The sequence below is a fragment of the Sebastes umbrosus genome, chromosome 18 (assembly GCF_015220745.1).
Source record: "Sebastes umbrosus isolate fSebUmb1 chromosome 18, fSebUmb1.pri, whole genome shotgun sequence".
Lineage (NCBI taxonomy): Eukaryota > Metazoa > Chordata > Actinopteri > Perciformes > Sebastidae > Sebastes > Sebastes umbrosus.
This window is the reverse complement of record NC_051286.1, coordinates 11,400,796-11,416,003: the sequence shown is the minus strand read 5'-3', so window position 1 is coordinate 11,416,003 and position 15,208 is coordinate 11,400,796. Positions and strand designations below refer to the sequence as shown.

The 15,208-nt window shown below is 41.8% G+C and overlaps 1 protein-coding gene across 2 annotated transcripts in view; it reads right to left on the bottom strand.

The window, feature by feature from the left end:
• Positions 1-4,253: 4,253 nt before the first annotated feature.
• foxo3b (forkhead box O3b) overlaps positions 4,254-15,208 on the bottom strand; it is a 53,267-nt gene continuing 42,312 nt past the window's right edge. For both annotated transcript variants that reach the window (XM_037750023.1, XM_037750024.1), the window contains exons 3-4: positions 8,973-10,450; positions 4,254-7,584 (exon numbers count right to left, since the gene is read on the bottom strand). In XM_037750023.1, coding sequence (XP_037605951.1) covers positions 9,002-10,450 — 1,449 coding nt within the window. In that variant the 3' untranslated portion in view covers positions 4,254-7,584; positions 8,973-9,001. The remainder of the gene's footprint in view (positions 7,585-8,972; positions 10,451-15,208) is intronic.

Genomic DNA, 15,208 nt, shown 5'->3' with positions numbered 1-15,208 from the left:
GTCATGTGACAATTGATGTTAGTCTCTGAACAGTATGGAGATGTGAGGACATTGGTGATATACAATATAAAGACACCCTCAAACAGTACATTAGCACAGTGGTTCCCAACCTTTTTCCTGAAGGAACCCCTTTTCTACCATTGAGTGACTAAGTGACATATTTTGTGGATATTTCATGTTATATTCAATGCATAATAATGACAGTACAGAACCAGTGTTAAACTGTACAACTAACCCAAGTAGTGAACAGTAGTGAAGTTTGTGTAAAACGAGCGATTAGGATGAATTTTGAGCCGATTATTTACGGAGAAAATTTAATCAGAGATGTTTTTTTCTGTTATTTTAGGAACTTTTAATACAATTCTCCATTTGTATTATGTGTTATTTTTAATTTTTAACAATCATACATACTTAATAGGCATCTTTTTTTTTTCTCCCTGACGCTTCGGCATTGTTTTATAGAGTGGTGCAGGAATGAGTCCTAAAACCCCAAAACGAGTTAGCATTTTAGCACCTCCGGTTCCCTCGTCTGGAAGTCAAAGGATTTCTTGAATGGGTTTTTATTTAGATGCCTGAAATAAAGTCTGTGGTTAACACAAGCTTAAGAGATTTTAACGTTTTGTTCTATGACATAAAATACATTAATAAATACCCCACTCGTGAATTTTGAACCCTCAACGTGTCTTAAAAAAGGCGGTTGCTAACAAGTGGCTAAATGAGACTAAACTAAACATCGTCACATCGACTCGTCCGCCTTTACAGCGTCGTTTTGTATACTCGCGCTCAAGCGACCGTGGTGAAGTTTATAGCCTAATGTTAGCTTTTTACTTCTAACGATTGCATTCACACTTCAAAAATCATTAAGTGGTGTTCATTTTTGAGATTACAAATGAACAGCAGATTGTCTTGCTGAACAAAATATGTAAGTATCATAAACGTGTGATTGCCACAGAGCTTATTTTCAGGAAAAATCCAAAACCTAATTGAAAAATCCCATTGTTGATGCTAACTTCCTGGTTGGCCTACAAAAATCTGTCATCTCTGGAGCACTTTAGTAGCTCTTTGGTTGTTTTAACTGCATGCTTTTCCAATGCAGGACGAGACTGTTTAGCAGAGAGGGAAGGCTCTGTGACTATAGCTTGTGTTCAGGTCTTCACTGTGCCCTTATCCTGTGGGATTTTTCTAAAAGTTTATATCTTCACATCGTTACTGTTTTATTCCCCCTCATATGTGTCTGCTTAAATGTCTCTTGTTATGTTTGCTCTGTTGGTGTTTTTGTTGTGTTTGGCTGTTTTTATCTGTTTGAGTATTTCTTTTATGTTTGTAAGGTGTCCTGAAATGCGCCACGAAATAAAATGTATTATTATTATTAATGAACAAAAAAAAAACTTTGTGACCCCCCTCTGAAGCTTTGGCGATCCCTAATGGGGGTCGGGACCCCCAGGTTGTGAACCAGTGCATTAACGCACACTGTAACTTGTTCACACTTTGAACACTTCTCAGTTGAATCAACCATGAGTTGATATCTGGTGGCACACAGTGAGTACGCAGGTTAATTGCTCCCCGTATTAAAACAAAGATGACATTTACAAAACAGGATTCCGCTGACATTGAACAAGGCAGAGGCAAGTAAAACACCTAAATGTGGGTGGAGATGAAGACGGCGGGCAAACAAATAGACACAGTCAGTTAGTTATGACATGACACGAAACCAGCCGGCGAGACAACGAGCAGACACAACAGATTGTTGCTTATATTGTATAAAACGACATGAGTGTATAGCTTTGGAATGCCTTAACTATATAAAATGTAAATTTGAAAGCCACATTAAGTTTCCTGTCAATTTAAAGCTAAAAATAATACCCATCATCACGCTAGGGTAAAGGCTCAAAATCACTGAATCTTCATGTAGTTGCTCTATAATAAGTTGAGAAAACACGGAAGAGTTTCCAGCCAGCCAGTAACCTCAGTGACCTCGTATGGACTGGTGTGAGTGCAGCCAGGCCAGACATGCAGTCAGGTCAGGTGACCAGCTGACTGGGAACTGCTATTGAAATGTGGGTTTGGTATTTGTACTTGTGGCGAGCCTGCTCTCTGCAGTCATAAAGCATGTTGGAGTATTTTGGAGTTTGCAGTCAACCCTGAGCTTTGGCAACGTCTGTTTGGATTTTCTTCTTTCAAATTCTTTTATCCTCTCTGAAACGTCTCCTCTTCTTGAAGATACCAAGCAAACAGAGAGGACTTTGTGTTTGTTTGAGGTTCTTTTGTATATTTGAGAACAAAATGAAAGGGCCACATTGGTAGACCCAAAGTACCTGATGCGTGTCATGGGTTTGGCAGCAATGACAAACAGTGTGGTTATGAATGTACCGTACTGTATATGACGACACCGCTCGAGTTTCACAAATCATTCAGGCTGGTTTTTACTCTGACAAGTGCTGTGTGAATATACAGCACTCTGAATATCTGTAATTGTATGTTCATAATATGGAGCATCCTATACATGTGGGTGGAGGCAGATGCTCTAATTGAACTTTTTAATAAGTGAATGTATTTTTACTACTTGGGTGTTCATAATGTTTATAATGTTGTGTGACATAAAACAGTAATAATGAATAGCTAGCAGTGCTGTAGCCAGGATTTCAGTAATACTGAAGTCATGAGTCCACATTACCTAACCGAATGCTCCCCGTGCAAAACCAGAAGTAACCAGACTTTGACTGGATGTGTTTCATGTTGTTAAAACAAATTTGCGTTAACATTTTATTATCGCGTTACTTTGACAGACCAAGTCAAGATGTAAGTTAAAAAATATGTAGTGAGTTAGTAATTTATCTCAGTTTTGTGCTTTGTATTTGTATGTTTTTTGGGATATAGTGACAGCTTTGGGGTGCACCACATTTTCTCTAAGACAAATATTAAAGTTCCCATAAATGCAGAAGATTCCTTAAAAGAATATTTCAGTCTCATGTCAACTAACCCTTAAGATGCACTTACATTTTCAGGATAATCTGGAGTAATCTTTTTATGATAACAGGCTTGACCTCTGGCTGAGGAGGAAAGCGGCCTATCAGCTGTTCTCAGCAGGAGGGAGGCAAGAAAGGAAATAAGAAGAGTGTCAGCAGAGCAGCCTGGCCAGGGTCTGTGTTAATATTTGGAGGCCTAAGGGAAATTTCCGACATGTAAGTGACCCCCCGTCTCTGACTATTCCGCCTCTCCCGTTCTCTTTTATGTTTCGCAACAACTGAGGAAAAGCACCCAGCCCAGTGTCAGGTATCAGGGGCTTGCTGTAGGTCTGCTCTCATTTAATGCACAAAACAAACATTGTGCAAGAGGACTTCTAGGAACTTGAGAGGAACACTGAGTTGTTTTGCTGTTTAGACTGACGTGAGAATAAGATTTATCTCCTGGAGGGAGGGTGAGGTTAAGTTTGTTCATGCACCAGCGCTCTGACACACTCACTGTTTTGGAAAACACTTGGCAGGATAACTTGTGAATTAGCAGCACATGTAAGGCAGGCGACAGCTGTAACGTTTCGCTAGCTGGGCTGAAAATTCCTCTCGTGGCTGTATGAGCTGTTAACAGCAGCCCTGAGGCATTTGTGTACCTCTAATCTAGTATCTCAGTTTTAAAGCTAGAGTGAAGATACTGGTATCATATGAAACTAGAAAACCAAAGGAATGAATTGGTACCAACCACGTCATACTAGCTTGTCGTGAACGGGGTTAAATAATGCTCCAAAAACTGTCATGGCCATTTTCAAAGGGGTCCCTTGACCTCTGACCTCAAGATATGTGAATGAAAATGGGTTCTATGGGTACCCACGAGTCTCCCCTTTACAGACATGCCCACTTTATGATAATCACATGCAGTTTGAGGTAAGTCATAGTCAAGTCAGCACACTGACAGCTGTTGTTGTCTGTTGGGCTTGAGTTTGCCATGTTATGATTTGAGCATATTTTTTTATGCTAAATGCAGTACCTGTGAGGGTTTCTGGACAATATTTGTCATTGTTTTGTGTTGATGGGTTAATTGATTTCCAATAATAAATATAAACATACAGTGAATAAATCAAGCATATTTGTCCACTTCCATGTTGATAAGAGTATTTAATACTTGACAAATCTCCCTTTAAGGTACATTTTCAACAGATAAAAAAATGTGCGATTAATTTGTGATTATTTGCGATTAAATATTTTAATGATTGACAGCCCTATTTACAGCAATAAAATAATTTAAGACACACACATGGAAAGGGTGTGGAGCCTCACCAAGCTTTATTTACATGCGCACCATTTCTTATACAAACTAGATTACAATTCAAAATGGAATACACAGGAAAAATACCCACTAACATCAAGTCGAGAAGAAGCAAGATTAATAAAGGGCAAAGTTCAAAGGGCAAAGTTCAGAGGGCGTATGGAGGGGAGCTGGCCCGGGCCTCTAAACCAGGGTGGAAAAGGTCCAAGAGAAGATAATGAAAAGGAAACGTCCAAGAGGTGATTAAGGTATCTAGTGGTATGTTTCTTCTATTTTTTTTTTTTGCTTTTCTTAGCTTTAAACTTGCACGTGTTGTGCTGCAGGTGTATGTGTGTGTGTGTACGTGTGTGTGCGTGTGTGTCGGGCACAAGAGGAGATGATCTGTGCCTGAATGAAGCACTGAGTGGTTGTGTGGAAGGCCTGCTCCACTATGACTAAGTGTAAACTATCTCCCCAAAGAGCCAAAACATTTTACACTGAATGTACAAAATGTAAAGGAGCACCTTCCTGCGATTGAGATTTGCAGTTTTATCAAGGATCGATAACCCCTCTTTAAATAGAAAGGATTACTCCCTGGATTTACCTTGTCAGTCTTCTTCACAGGACGAGTAAAGCTCTCCTAATATTTCGTACGGTCAGTAAATTCAAATGCTTAGTAGTTCAGGTGATGGCTCAGGATTCCCCCCCTGCCAAAAGACATGCTCTGGAAATTTTAGATGTGAAATTCCAGCTCATTGTCAGATGACGCTTTAACCACCGTCAAAGTTATGACGCTCACCGAGAGCACCAAGACGTGAACCTGCTGTGCTCCACGTGGAATAAAACAAGTGTGAAGCCGAGGAACGTCCGTGAAATAAGGAGGCTTTCCCTGTGTCTGTCGATGTACACACACTTGTAATAATAAACCCATTAATGCGAGAGGATGCTGCTCTGTAAGCCCTGATTTTAAAAGTGTGTTTGAGTGCTATAAAGACACAGGGTTCCTCTCTTTGTTACAATTTCTGTCGCAGGACGGCACCATTGGAAGGGTCTGAGGGGTACAGCTAGGTCATGCACTAAACCTCGGATAGCACGGTAGATCATTCTAGCCAACCATGCACACACACGCTCCTCTGCCTTGGCCTCAAAGTGATATACACACATCTGTACACTATTTTACACAGCGGGACACACACTTCATGTCGCTATCCCAGACACAGAAGGGATACCAGGGGCGTCCAGATGCTACAACAACGGTGCTTTCCACCATTTTCAAAAAATCTGGTTCAATAAGTAAATCGCTGGTAACAGTGTTCCCTCCTACCGGGCGTTGTTCGTTATTTCTTCAACTTTACCTTCAGAGGTATCACAAAAATCCAAGGGTCAAGTACTACATGAGTATATAAGGACATACAGCGAGTATATATGCATTTCACACAATTCATAATGCATAAATACATACATGCATACAGTCGGCTGTGCTGTATGCACCATGAGGGATAGTGAGGGATTACACGTCCTCGTGAGATTAATTCAAACAGAAATAAACTCCACAGACAAACACACACATTAACATGTATTCAGGAGATACAGGAAGTCACCTGCAGGAGCACCAGGCGTGTCCATGAGGGGGGTTGGGAGGGGATGTGTGTGTATGCGAGTCCGACGAGAGGGAAAAAAAAAAAAGCTATGACGGCAAAACATAACAGACCGCGTGAACCCTGACGATTATCTTCCTTCTTCATCTTGACGGCCAAAAAGTTCACAGGTTACAAGTTCACAAACACAAAGCATTACTGTTTTTTGTTTTTTTTTATCAAGAAATGTTAAAATACCATTAGAATGTGACTTGATGTTACTTAAACGGGAAGCCTCCCTTTTCCCCCCTGAGTGATTCTATATATGCATAAGAAGCCCCACAAGCTCTTGACAAGAAAACAGCAGAGCTTAACACAGATCCCTGGTATTATTTCTTCTATCTATGTGTGTGCAATATATGTGTGTGTGTGATTTGGCTGCCAGCATATCCTACTGTCTGTTTCAAGTAATTTGGCAATATACAGAGATAGCTTATTATTGTTTTACTCGAGAAACAAATGGCTTCTAGAGGAATGAGCCTAAAACCCTGCTCCCGCCCCTTCCCTCCCCTTCCCTCCCCGTCGCCGTCTACAGGTTCAACCTCGCCGTGCTACAAGTGGCTGCAGCTTTGGGCTTCTGCAGGTCGAAACGGAAAATGAACAAATGAAAATGCACGGCTTGCTCTCAGGGGCAGGGTTCAACACTGTTTACATAGCACCTGTAATGGTGTGGAAATGTTCACAACCTAATAGGACACAGGTATTTTATTTTGGCTACATCATTACGCAGTGATAAACGACCTCGACAGAACTCACCAGAAGTTAAGAGATCTAAGAGAAGACAGACAAAATCTTTCCCCCTGCTTCTTTAACTTTACACTGCCCTGCACTGTACAAATATCCATGACTTCCTCTAGTCTTTTTTTCATATTTTTTTTTACAGTTAGATATACACAAATATTTTTGTAATATTCAGCTATTTGTAATATAACCCTCAGTATGCAGCATTTTATTTAATTGAAACAATTTATAAGAACAAAACTGGAAGTGCATGGCGTTGAGTTTTAACTTCTAATGGTTCTGAAGTTTTGCAAACTGGGGGAGAGTGTTTGTGTGTCTGCATGTACTGTATGATACTCCATTTCCATCTTTTCATTTCATCAATACACCTATTCTTTTTGTAAAGACATGTATGTATGATGCAGAAACAATTATGATAAAACAGAAAAATCCAAAAAACAAACACTGAACATTTAAAATCACTAAGTGAGAACAGAGGGAAATTCTTTTTTTTTCAACATAACACATCCCAGGAAACCACTGGATCAGATTTACACCACATCACTTCTTGATTTTTTCACTTTACACTTTTTTTTTGTTGTCTTCAACAGAAAAAACTGCACCGCGCACCTCCTTCAATCTTTGCTTGATATTGAGTCCTCATATTCCACCTGAAACCCCTTCTGATAAAGCAGTGTCTCTTTGATATCAACAGACTGGGTGTCAAAAGGAAAATTGCATAATTCGATTTGTGAGTTTCTTTTGTTGTTGTTTGTTGTTGTTTCACAGGAGGCTTTGAGGGCTGATGTGCAGTATCTCTAGAGTCTGTCGGATCGTTCATGGTTCACCAGTGTGGGAGCGAAGGTAAAGCTCTCGAGAGGAAGTCTTCTGTAAACACAGGGTTCGTATTTTTTACGTTGTGCTGATGGCAGGTTTGGCAAAAAGGATGTTGAGTGTCTGATCTTCTCTTGCACTACACAGTTCAGACCTGGAGAGATAATGGACAAGATGATTATGTCTGAGTATTTGTACTTACTAAAAGCAAGGAAACATCTTTTTTTGTTGTAAAGTCATATGTTTCTACCAGGAATGCACCGATCGGATCATGCATGTTTTTGTTCCACTCGGCTCATTTGCAGCTAGTGTGCTTAAAGCTACAGCTACTACTTCCTGCATGTTTTTCACAATAAATGCATTTGCACATGCAAGCCAGAGGTAGACCTTTACTGTGAAACCAGAAATGTTGACGGCGTCCGAACTCGCATACTATGCACTACATACCCAATATGTGTACTATCTTACAGTAGTATGTGTGTATAAACAGTAGTACAGTATGTGTCTTTTCAGACGCACTGAGCAGTAATTTACATCGCCACTTCCTGAGAGCTTCCTTTCCGGTTGGAGACCATGGTAAACCGTACCAACCTCATGTGACCAAAACGTTGATTTGTGAGAATCAAAGTCTGAATTAATTTACAATATATATTACGCCTAGCAAAGTGAAATTAAATTGAAGTCAACGTTTAATATGAACGTTGTAGTGTCCAGCGTTGCATACTGTAATATGTCACTGGACATAGTATGCAATTTGCGTACCATTGGTTTCATACTAAGGTTTAGGACATACTAAAAAATCTCACATTCTGTTTTAGCGTACTAAATAGCATGTTGGTATGGAATTTCGGACGCAACCTCACTTTTGCGGTAAGCTAATGTTTCTAAAGATTTACTCCAGTTGATTAAGACTTTTTTTGCACTTTCTGTGGGGACGTCGTTTTGAAACTGTGCATGGATATAATACATTCTATTGCATGTTAAACAAATGTTGATAAATGAGAACAGCCTAGAAAACGAGGACTGATATTATATCTTATTAAAAACAACTTTTAGCAACTGCAGTTGGAAAAAAAATAGTGGAGAAGCTACTTTGTTCAGCAGGTCGGCTTTGGTTCGGGGAAAACAGTTGAAGTGGTTTGGTGAAGAGTTGCGGAGGCATGTAATTATCTTGAGAGAACCTTTTCCATGTGGATTCACAGGACAATGATTGCAGCATCGACTTTGATTATGGTTTATAACAGAAACAGAAATTCAGTGCTTTTTTATTTGTCTTTGTATCTGTTTACAACACCAGTTATGCTACAGCACAAAAGCCTACAAAGGATGTTGGTGTATGAATGTTTCCACTTATGGTACACGTATGGTCATGTAAGCTTACACATATCTTAATCAGTTCTGCACAGAACTTTACAGATTTTACATTTTATAAAAAAAGAGCACTAGTATCGGATCTGTACTCGGCATTCCTTCATCTAAATATGCTCACTTTTACTCAAATACCGCAAGATTTACGCCCACACAACACTCAAACATACACACCTGCTCTGCTCCTCCCCGGCCTGACCCTCTCAGCCGGGTACCCAGCTCCCAGAGGTCTGCTTGGTGCTTGCGAAGTTGCCGACTCCATTCATGTTGGCCAGAGTGTCAAAGTTAAAGTCCAGGCCGTCTGCCTCCATCAGTTCGTTCCTGATGATGGTGTCCATGTCACACTCCAGGGTGCTGTTGAACATGTCCAGGTCCAGATCTGTGGGGAAACGGTCTTGGCAGATCCCTCCACTGCTGCTAACTGTTCCGTTTAGGAAGATCGAGGTGTCGATCTGCATGGAAGAGGAACCGTTTCCTCCCAAGGGTGAGAGCAGGAGCTGCTGCTTGGCATTTGCCAGAACGTTAGCCTCGTTGGCGAGGTTCAGGCCTCCGTTTAGAGACCTCAGGGAGCTATGGTTGTGGTTGTTACTTTGAACTATCTCCCCTTGGCTGCCCTGAAGTCCCCCAGTGGTCCCAAAGGTCATTACGGGATCATTACGGAGCATGAGGCCACGGCGGGAGTTCTGAGAAATGACGGCGGCGGTGCTGGCCTGTGACATCAGCGGGTCGGACTGGGTCATCATGACATCGCTGTGGCTGTGGCTGTCAGGGTTGAGCAGGTCTTGTAGTGTCTGACTGCCAAAGCGAGGCACGCTGATGCTGGAGAAGGAGGTCTGCTTGTTCTCCTGGATGGTTTGCATGGGGGACGGACGCAGAGAGGAGACCCCTGTGATGGGCCCGAAGATGGAGTTACTGTAACCGTTAACTCCACCGTTAGAAGAAGAGTTGGTGGAGGGAGAGGAGGTGGAGGGAGGTGAGCCCAGTCCGTTGGGCTTGGACACAAAATTGAACCCTGAGGAACCGTTTATAGCGATCGGCAACGTCACGGTTGGCACCAGGTTGATGTTATCCAGCAACTCGTCCATCAGGTCATCTGTGAGTCCGTCATTCAGGTTCATTGTACCCGCCAGGTCGGCCAGGCGGGGCAGCTCAGTCGGCACGGACTTCCCGTTGGTCGTGGGGTTGCCAGGAGACAGCGCTCTGCCAGGGCTAGAGTACAGCATTGGCGAGAGAGGAGGCTCGTCATCGGGCACCTCGTCTAGCTCAGGGTTGGCCAGAATGGGTGAGAGGCGACCGCTCAGTGTGCTGGCGTTGGAATTAGTGCGGGAGCGGAAGTCTGTCCAGGCGTCCAGCTCCTCGCTGCTGCGTGACGTCGGGCTTCCGGGCCACTTGGAGAGACCTGAAGGACTGTCTCCGCCGCCTTCGCCAGCTGCTGCGGCCGCGGCCTGCAGAGCTGCCTTCTTCTTGGCAGCACGGCCACGGGCGGACTTGGTGTACTTGTTGCTGTTGTCCATGGAGACTGCACGTCGGCGAGGAGCCTTGCCACCCTTCCCTCCCTCTGGGTTGATCATCCACCAGGAACTCTTCCCCGTTCCCTCGTTCTGGACGCGGATGAAGCGGCTGTGGAGGGAAAGATTGTGCCGGATGGAGTTCTGTAACACAAAGGAGAGAAAGAGAAGAGACAGCGTTAAGTGATGTGTGTGAAATCCTTTTGAAACAATTACTCAAACAATGACTGGCATCAATATTGATTTGTCGTATTCTTTCTTTCCTTTTACCAATACAACACTCAATGAATACCTCTCATTAAGTCCAACAACACAGATCCATAAACCACCCACTACTACTGATTCTGCAGCAATGTAAACAGTTGCTCTGGTGACTAGACACACAAACAAGGCAAAATCCTATTGTTTCAGTTGTTCATCCACTAAATATAGACAGGAACACATTAACGTGTAGCAGCACTTAGCGCTGATGTCTGCATTGTTCCCGCTGTAGCTTTTGTGTTGCGGACATAAAGGAGAAAACAGAGACAGTGGTCTATAATCAAGCGTCTCCTCGATTATGAATGACACATACAAAGAGCCCCTGTGCTGCTTAAGGAGCTCGCTCTGTGTCAGATCATGTGTGTCTGTCTGGTGCGTATTGATCAACTCTGAGCTGCTTCCTTGTGCGAGCCCCAGAGGCCCATTGTGGGGGAACTGGTGCACATGACAGCCCCTGTTAATGATCAAGAGTTTTATTCACAGATGTATGTACACATTAAAACTGCCATATAACACCCCTGTTGAATCACTTGTTGCCTCACTGCTGGCTTTGTTTACATACGCACAGACTGACACTCTTTCTTATTTTACACTGATGCTGTAGCAGTTGTACACACTTTTTACTAGAAGGCTTGAGAGATGGCAGTGTCTGTTGGTCGGTCCATCACTTTGGTGCAGACTGAGATAACTGGACATCTATTGGATGGATTTCCCTGAAATGTTGCACAGACATTCATTGTTCCCAGAGGAAGAAGCCTAGTGACTGTGATGATTCCCGGACTTTTCCTCTAGCACGACCATCAGGCCAACATTTCCAATTGTCCAATACTTTGGTCTATGACCAAATGCAACCCGATATCATGCCAATATGTGTAATAGACCTGCCTGTCCATCAAAGGAAAGTGTGTCAGTGTCACATTTTGCCTAGCCGACCTAAGTAATATACATATGGAAACAGCATAACATCACTACGGAAAACATGACAAACATCACTAACGTAACTTACAAAACAAATCCCCAGCATCGAACACCGGTCTCCTGGTTGAAAGGTCCTATGTTTGTGTTTCTCCCCTTTTATTCTACATCACTACATTGCAGTCAGAACAAACTACATGGCGTGAATATAACACGCCTAAAGCAAGAACGGCGTTCTTACTACACACTACATCACAGAGATGCTAACAAGACTGTAGTCTCTTGAGCCGCCAACACATGATCAGTGGTAAAATCACATATTTTCCAATTGGGAGAGCGGTGCTAGGCAGAAGCACTACCTTTGGTGTGGCGCACCACCCGAAATTGCCGCTGAGGGCTGTGCTCAAAGATCAAATCATTTCAACTTTGACCTTGGTTGCCACTGACCTTTTCACAACCAATGAGATAACAGCTGCAACTGGGGTTGTTGCCACAGTTAATGGCATTCCTTGCGCACTTTTTGATGGCACATTATACCTACTCTGCGCTCTACCTCGCGGTGAGTGAAGAGCAAATCTCTTGTCATGTGAAGGCAGCTTTAGTGTTGTTAAATTATGATTGGCAAAAGGATTTCTAAATGTTCACAATTTTTATAGATGGAACTTCTATAACCTTTGTCACATTTCAGTCCAACTATTAATTTCTGTGCTAATCCCGATGGAGAACGGTTATAGTCAGAGAACAAGAAGAGAGGAGGATCTGATGGATTCATTACTGAACCAACAGGGATTTTAGATTGATGTCACAAAGTTGGGTTATATTTAAACCACAAGAAAATGACCATTTATTTCATGAAACTACAGCACTATTTAAACAAGAGTAGATCTTGTAAGTTGTGTTGTTGCGTGACATTATGGGTTATCCATTTGCACGATATCAAGAATTCAGATAACATGTTTACACTGTAGAGACGTCATTCCAACTCAGCCACTATTCGTCTTCACTAATCGATTAGTGCAGGTTAAAAGAAGGATTGAATGACGTAAGCTCTGGCTTTACGGTTATTTAAGACTCAAAACACCAACTTCACTTGATCTGTACGGCAAATTATACCCCATGCACATGTGCATCTGGACAACCCCCCCGTTTACACAAACACACTCTCAGCCATCTGGTTACTTAAAAAGACATCATGTCATGGTTCTTGTATGACAGCATCATGATACACACATACATACACTCAGTCACCTTCTCAAATATCAACCCACAGTAAAAACAAAACTATAAACCTTAATAAAACGGCATTTTAAGGATAATTATATGGTTATGAGCTTGTTGATTTGATTTTTGTCTCAAGCATTTTTTCCATTTCTTCTTCTCCTTTTTCCTCGTCTTTTTGTGCCGAACAACCTACTAAAGGCCTCGTTTACTTCGTTATTTTGCCTCCTTCTCTTTCCATGCCCCCTTCCTCTTCCGCAGTTTCTGTTGTTTCACAAACACATAGCTCTTATGGGCCCTGAGGGACTCTGGGGCTATGCTATATCCTCCCATATAAACAACCCAACCGCCATCCACAACATGCACGCATTTTTCCCCTCTGTTTTCATCCCGTGTATATTTTCACTCCCTAAAACAGAACAGATTTCTGGGTTCCAAACAGCTTCAGAGTTTTTGTGGGAATCACAATATTGTTTTCCATGAAGCAGTCCCGTCTTTCCTGGGCAACAGTCTACAGACAATTTGCTCTGGATTGTTATTCTGGTCAAAAGCGGTCCAATCAGAGAGGAGAAAGAGAGGCTTAAGTTACCGTTCTGAATGCTACGTTGGCAGAGAAAGAAAGTTTGAATCTCTGGGGCCAAACTGAACCTATGACCCTATGCAAGTGTGTATTTTTGAGCATTTATGTGTGTGTTTTTGTGGTATGGAAATGCCCGGTTTTGCATTTGCAGGCTCTTTAAGTGTTTTATTGTAAATGCAAAAGTTCTGCAGGACTGTGTGCTTTTTGTGACCACTGCTGTGCATTAGCAAACCCATAAAAAGTTGCATTTAATCATGAATGCTGTGTGCATGTGAATGTACGTTTCCCAAGTGTATGTGTGCAATGAGGTAAGATGAGAAGAGATACCAGGGAGACCAGTGTTTATCCTCTGTAAGCATCTCTGGAGGCATGACGTAACGCTGCTTTATTACAGAACATTTTACACACACACTGGCTAAATGTTTCCAGCTGCCAGGGAGATGTAAATACTGGCAGAAGATAGACTTTGTAAAGGAAAAAGACAACTTTTGGAGGGATGAATGAGAGCAGAATGAATGGAATGTGAGTTTCCGTGTCTCGCTGCTGTAAACATTTACCTGCCAGCACCTGACACTTCATCAATCCTTCTCCCCCTCGCTTCATCCTACACCACCTTTATCCCTACACCGCCTCTTTCCAACAAAGCCACTTGTTTAATGTTTCTCTTTTCCGTGCCACTGCTCCCATCTCCCAAATGTCAGGTGAGATATTTCTAACTCGGTGTGATGGAGCAGCAATAAAAGGAAAGGGGACATCTGCAGCCGGAGCACGGACAGTGATAAAAAGAAAAAAAACAAAAACAAGGTGCCAAGTGAAAATGTGTGAGTGATGGTGAGAAAGAGGGTGAGAGGAGGATGATTGCAAGATGAAAGAAAGAAAACTGTGCCTGCTATGTATCAGTATTACGTGTGATGTATATGTGTGTGTATACATAGCAGTAGTAGATCCTCCCACATACTCTTCCTCACAAACCCTGTACTAGATATATTTTTAAAATGTAATTTATGAAAGGCTTGAGCACCATAAACAAAATTTCATTCACCCCAATGGTATTATTGGGATGGAGCAGAAGTCTCAGTGGCGTAGATCCTGGCAAATAAAACTGAAACACTTGTGGTTCTGCAAGTGGAAAATATGTTGTATTATGATTTTAGCGGACTGACCCTTTTAACCATTTGTGTTTTGACATTTCCTTTGCTTCATTTCATGTAGACATCCAGTCTCCTGCAAACCACAACTAATTTCTGGCTGCCGTGATTCTTACTGTATCTAATGACAAAACCAATCATATTATTTACCTTCCCAGGAGTACATTAAACTACTCTTAAATCCAGGAGTGGAAGTACCCTTACCAAAAAGAAGTTTGTTCAAGTGTGCTATTACTATACTTCTTTTAAACTTAAAATAAGAGAGTGTACTTTCAGTTAACGTTTTATGTACTTATCAGAGATATACTTAACAAAAGTATACATAAGTATACTTGGCTTAAACTGACAAGTATACAGAAAAGTCTAAGTATACTTGGCTTTACTGACAAGTATACAGACAAGTCTAAGTATACTTGGCTTTACTGACAAGTATACAGAAAAGTATAAGTATACTTGGCTTAAACTGACAAGTATACAGAAAAGTCTAAGTATTCTTGGCTCATGCGACAAGTACACAGAAAAGTCTAAGTGTACTTGGCTGATACTGACAAGTACACAGAAAAGTCTAAGTATTCTTGGCTTATACAGGCAAGAATACAGAAAAGTCTTAAGTATACTTGGCTTAAACTGACAAGTATACAGACAAGTCTAAGTTTACTTGTCTTATACTGGCAAGAATACAGAAAAGTCTAAGTATACTTGGCGCATACTGACAAGTATGGAGAAGTTTAAGTATACTTGGCTTATACTATTGAATCGGTTATCCGGCTGTTACCTAAA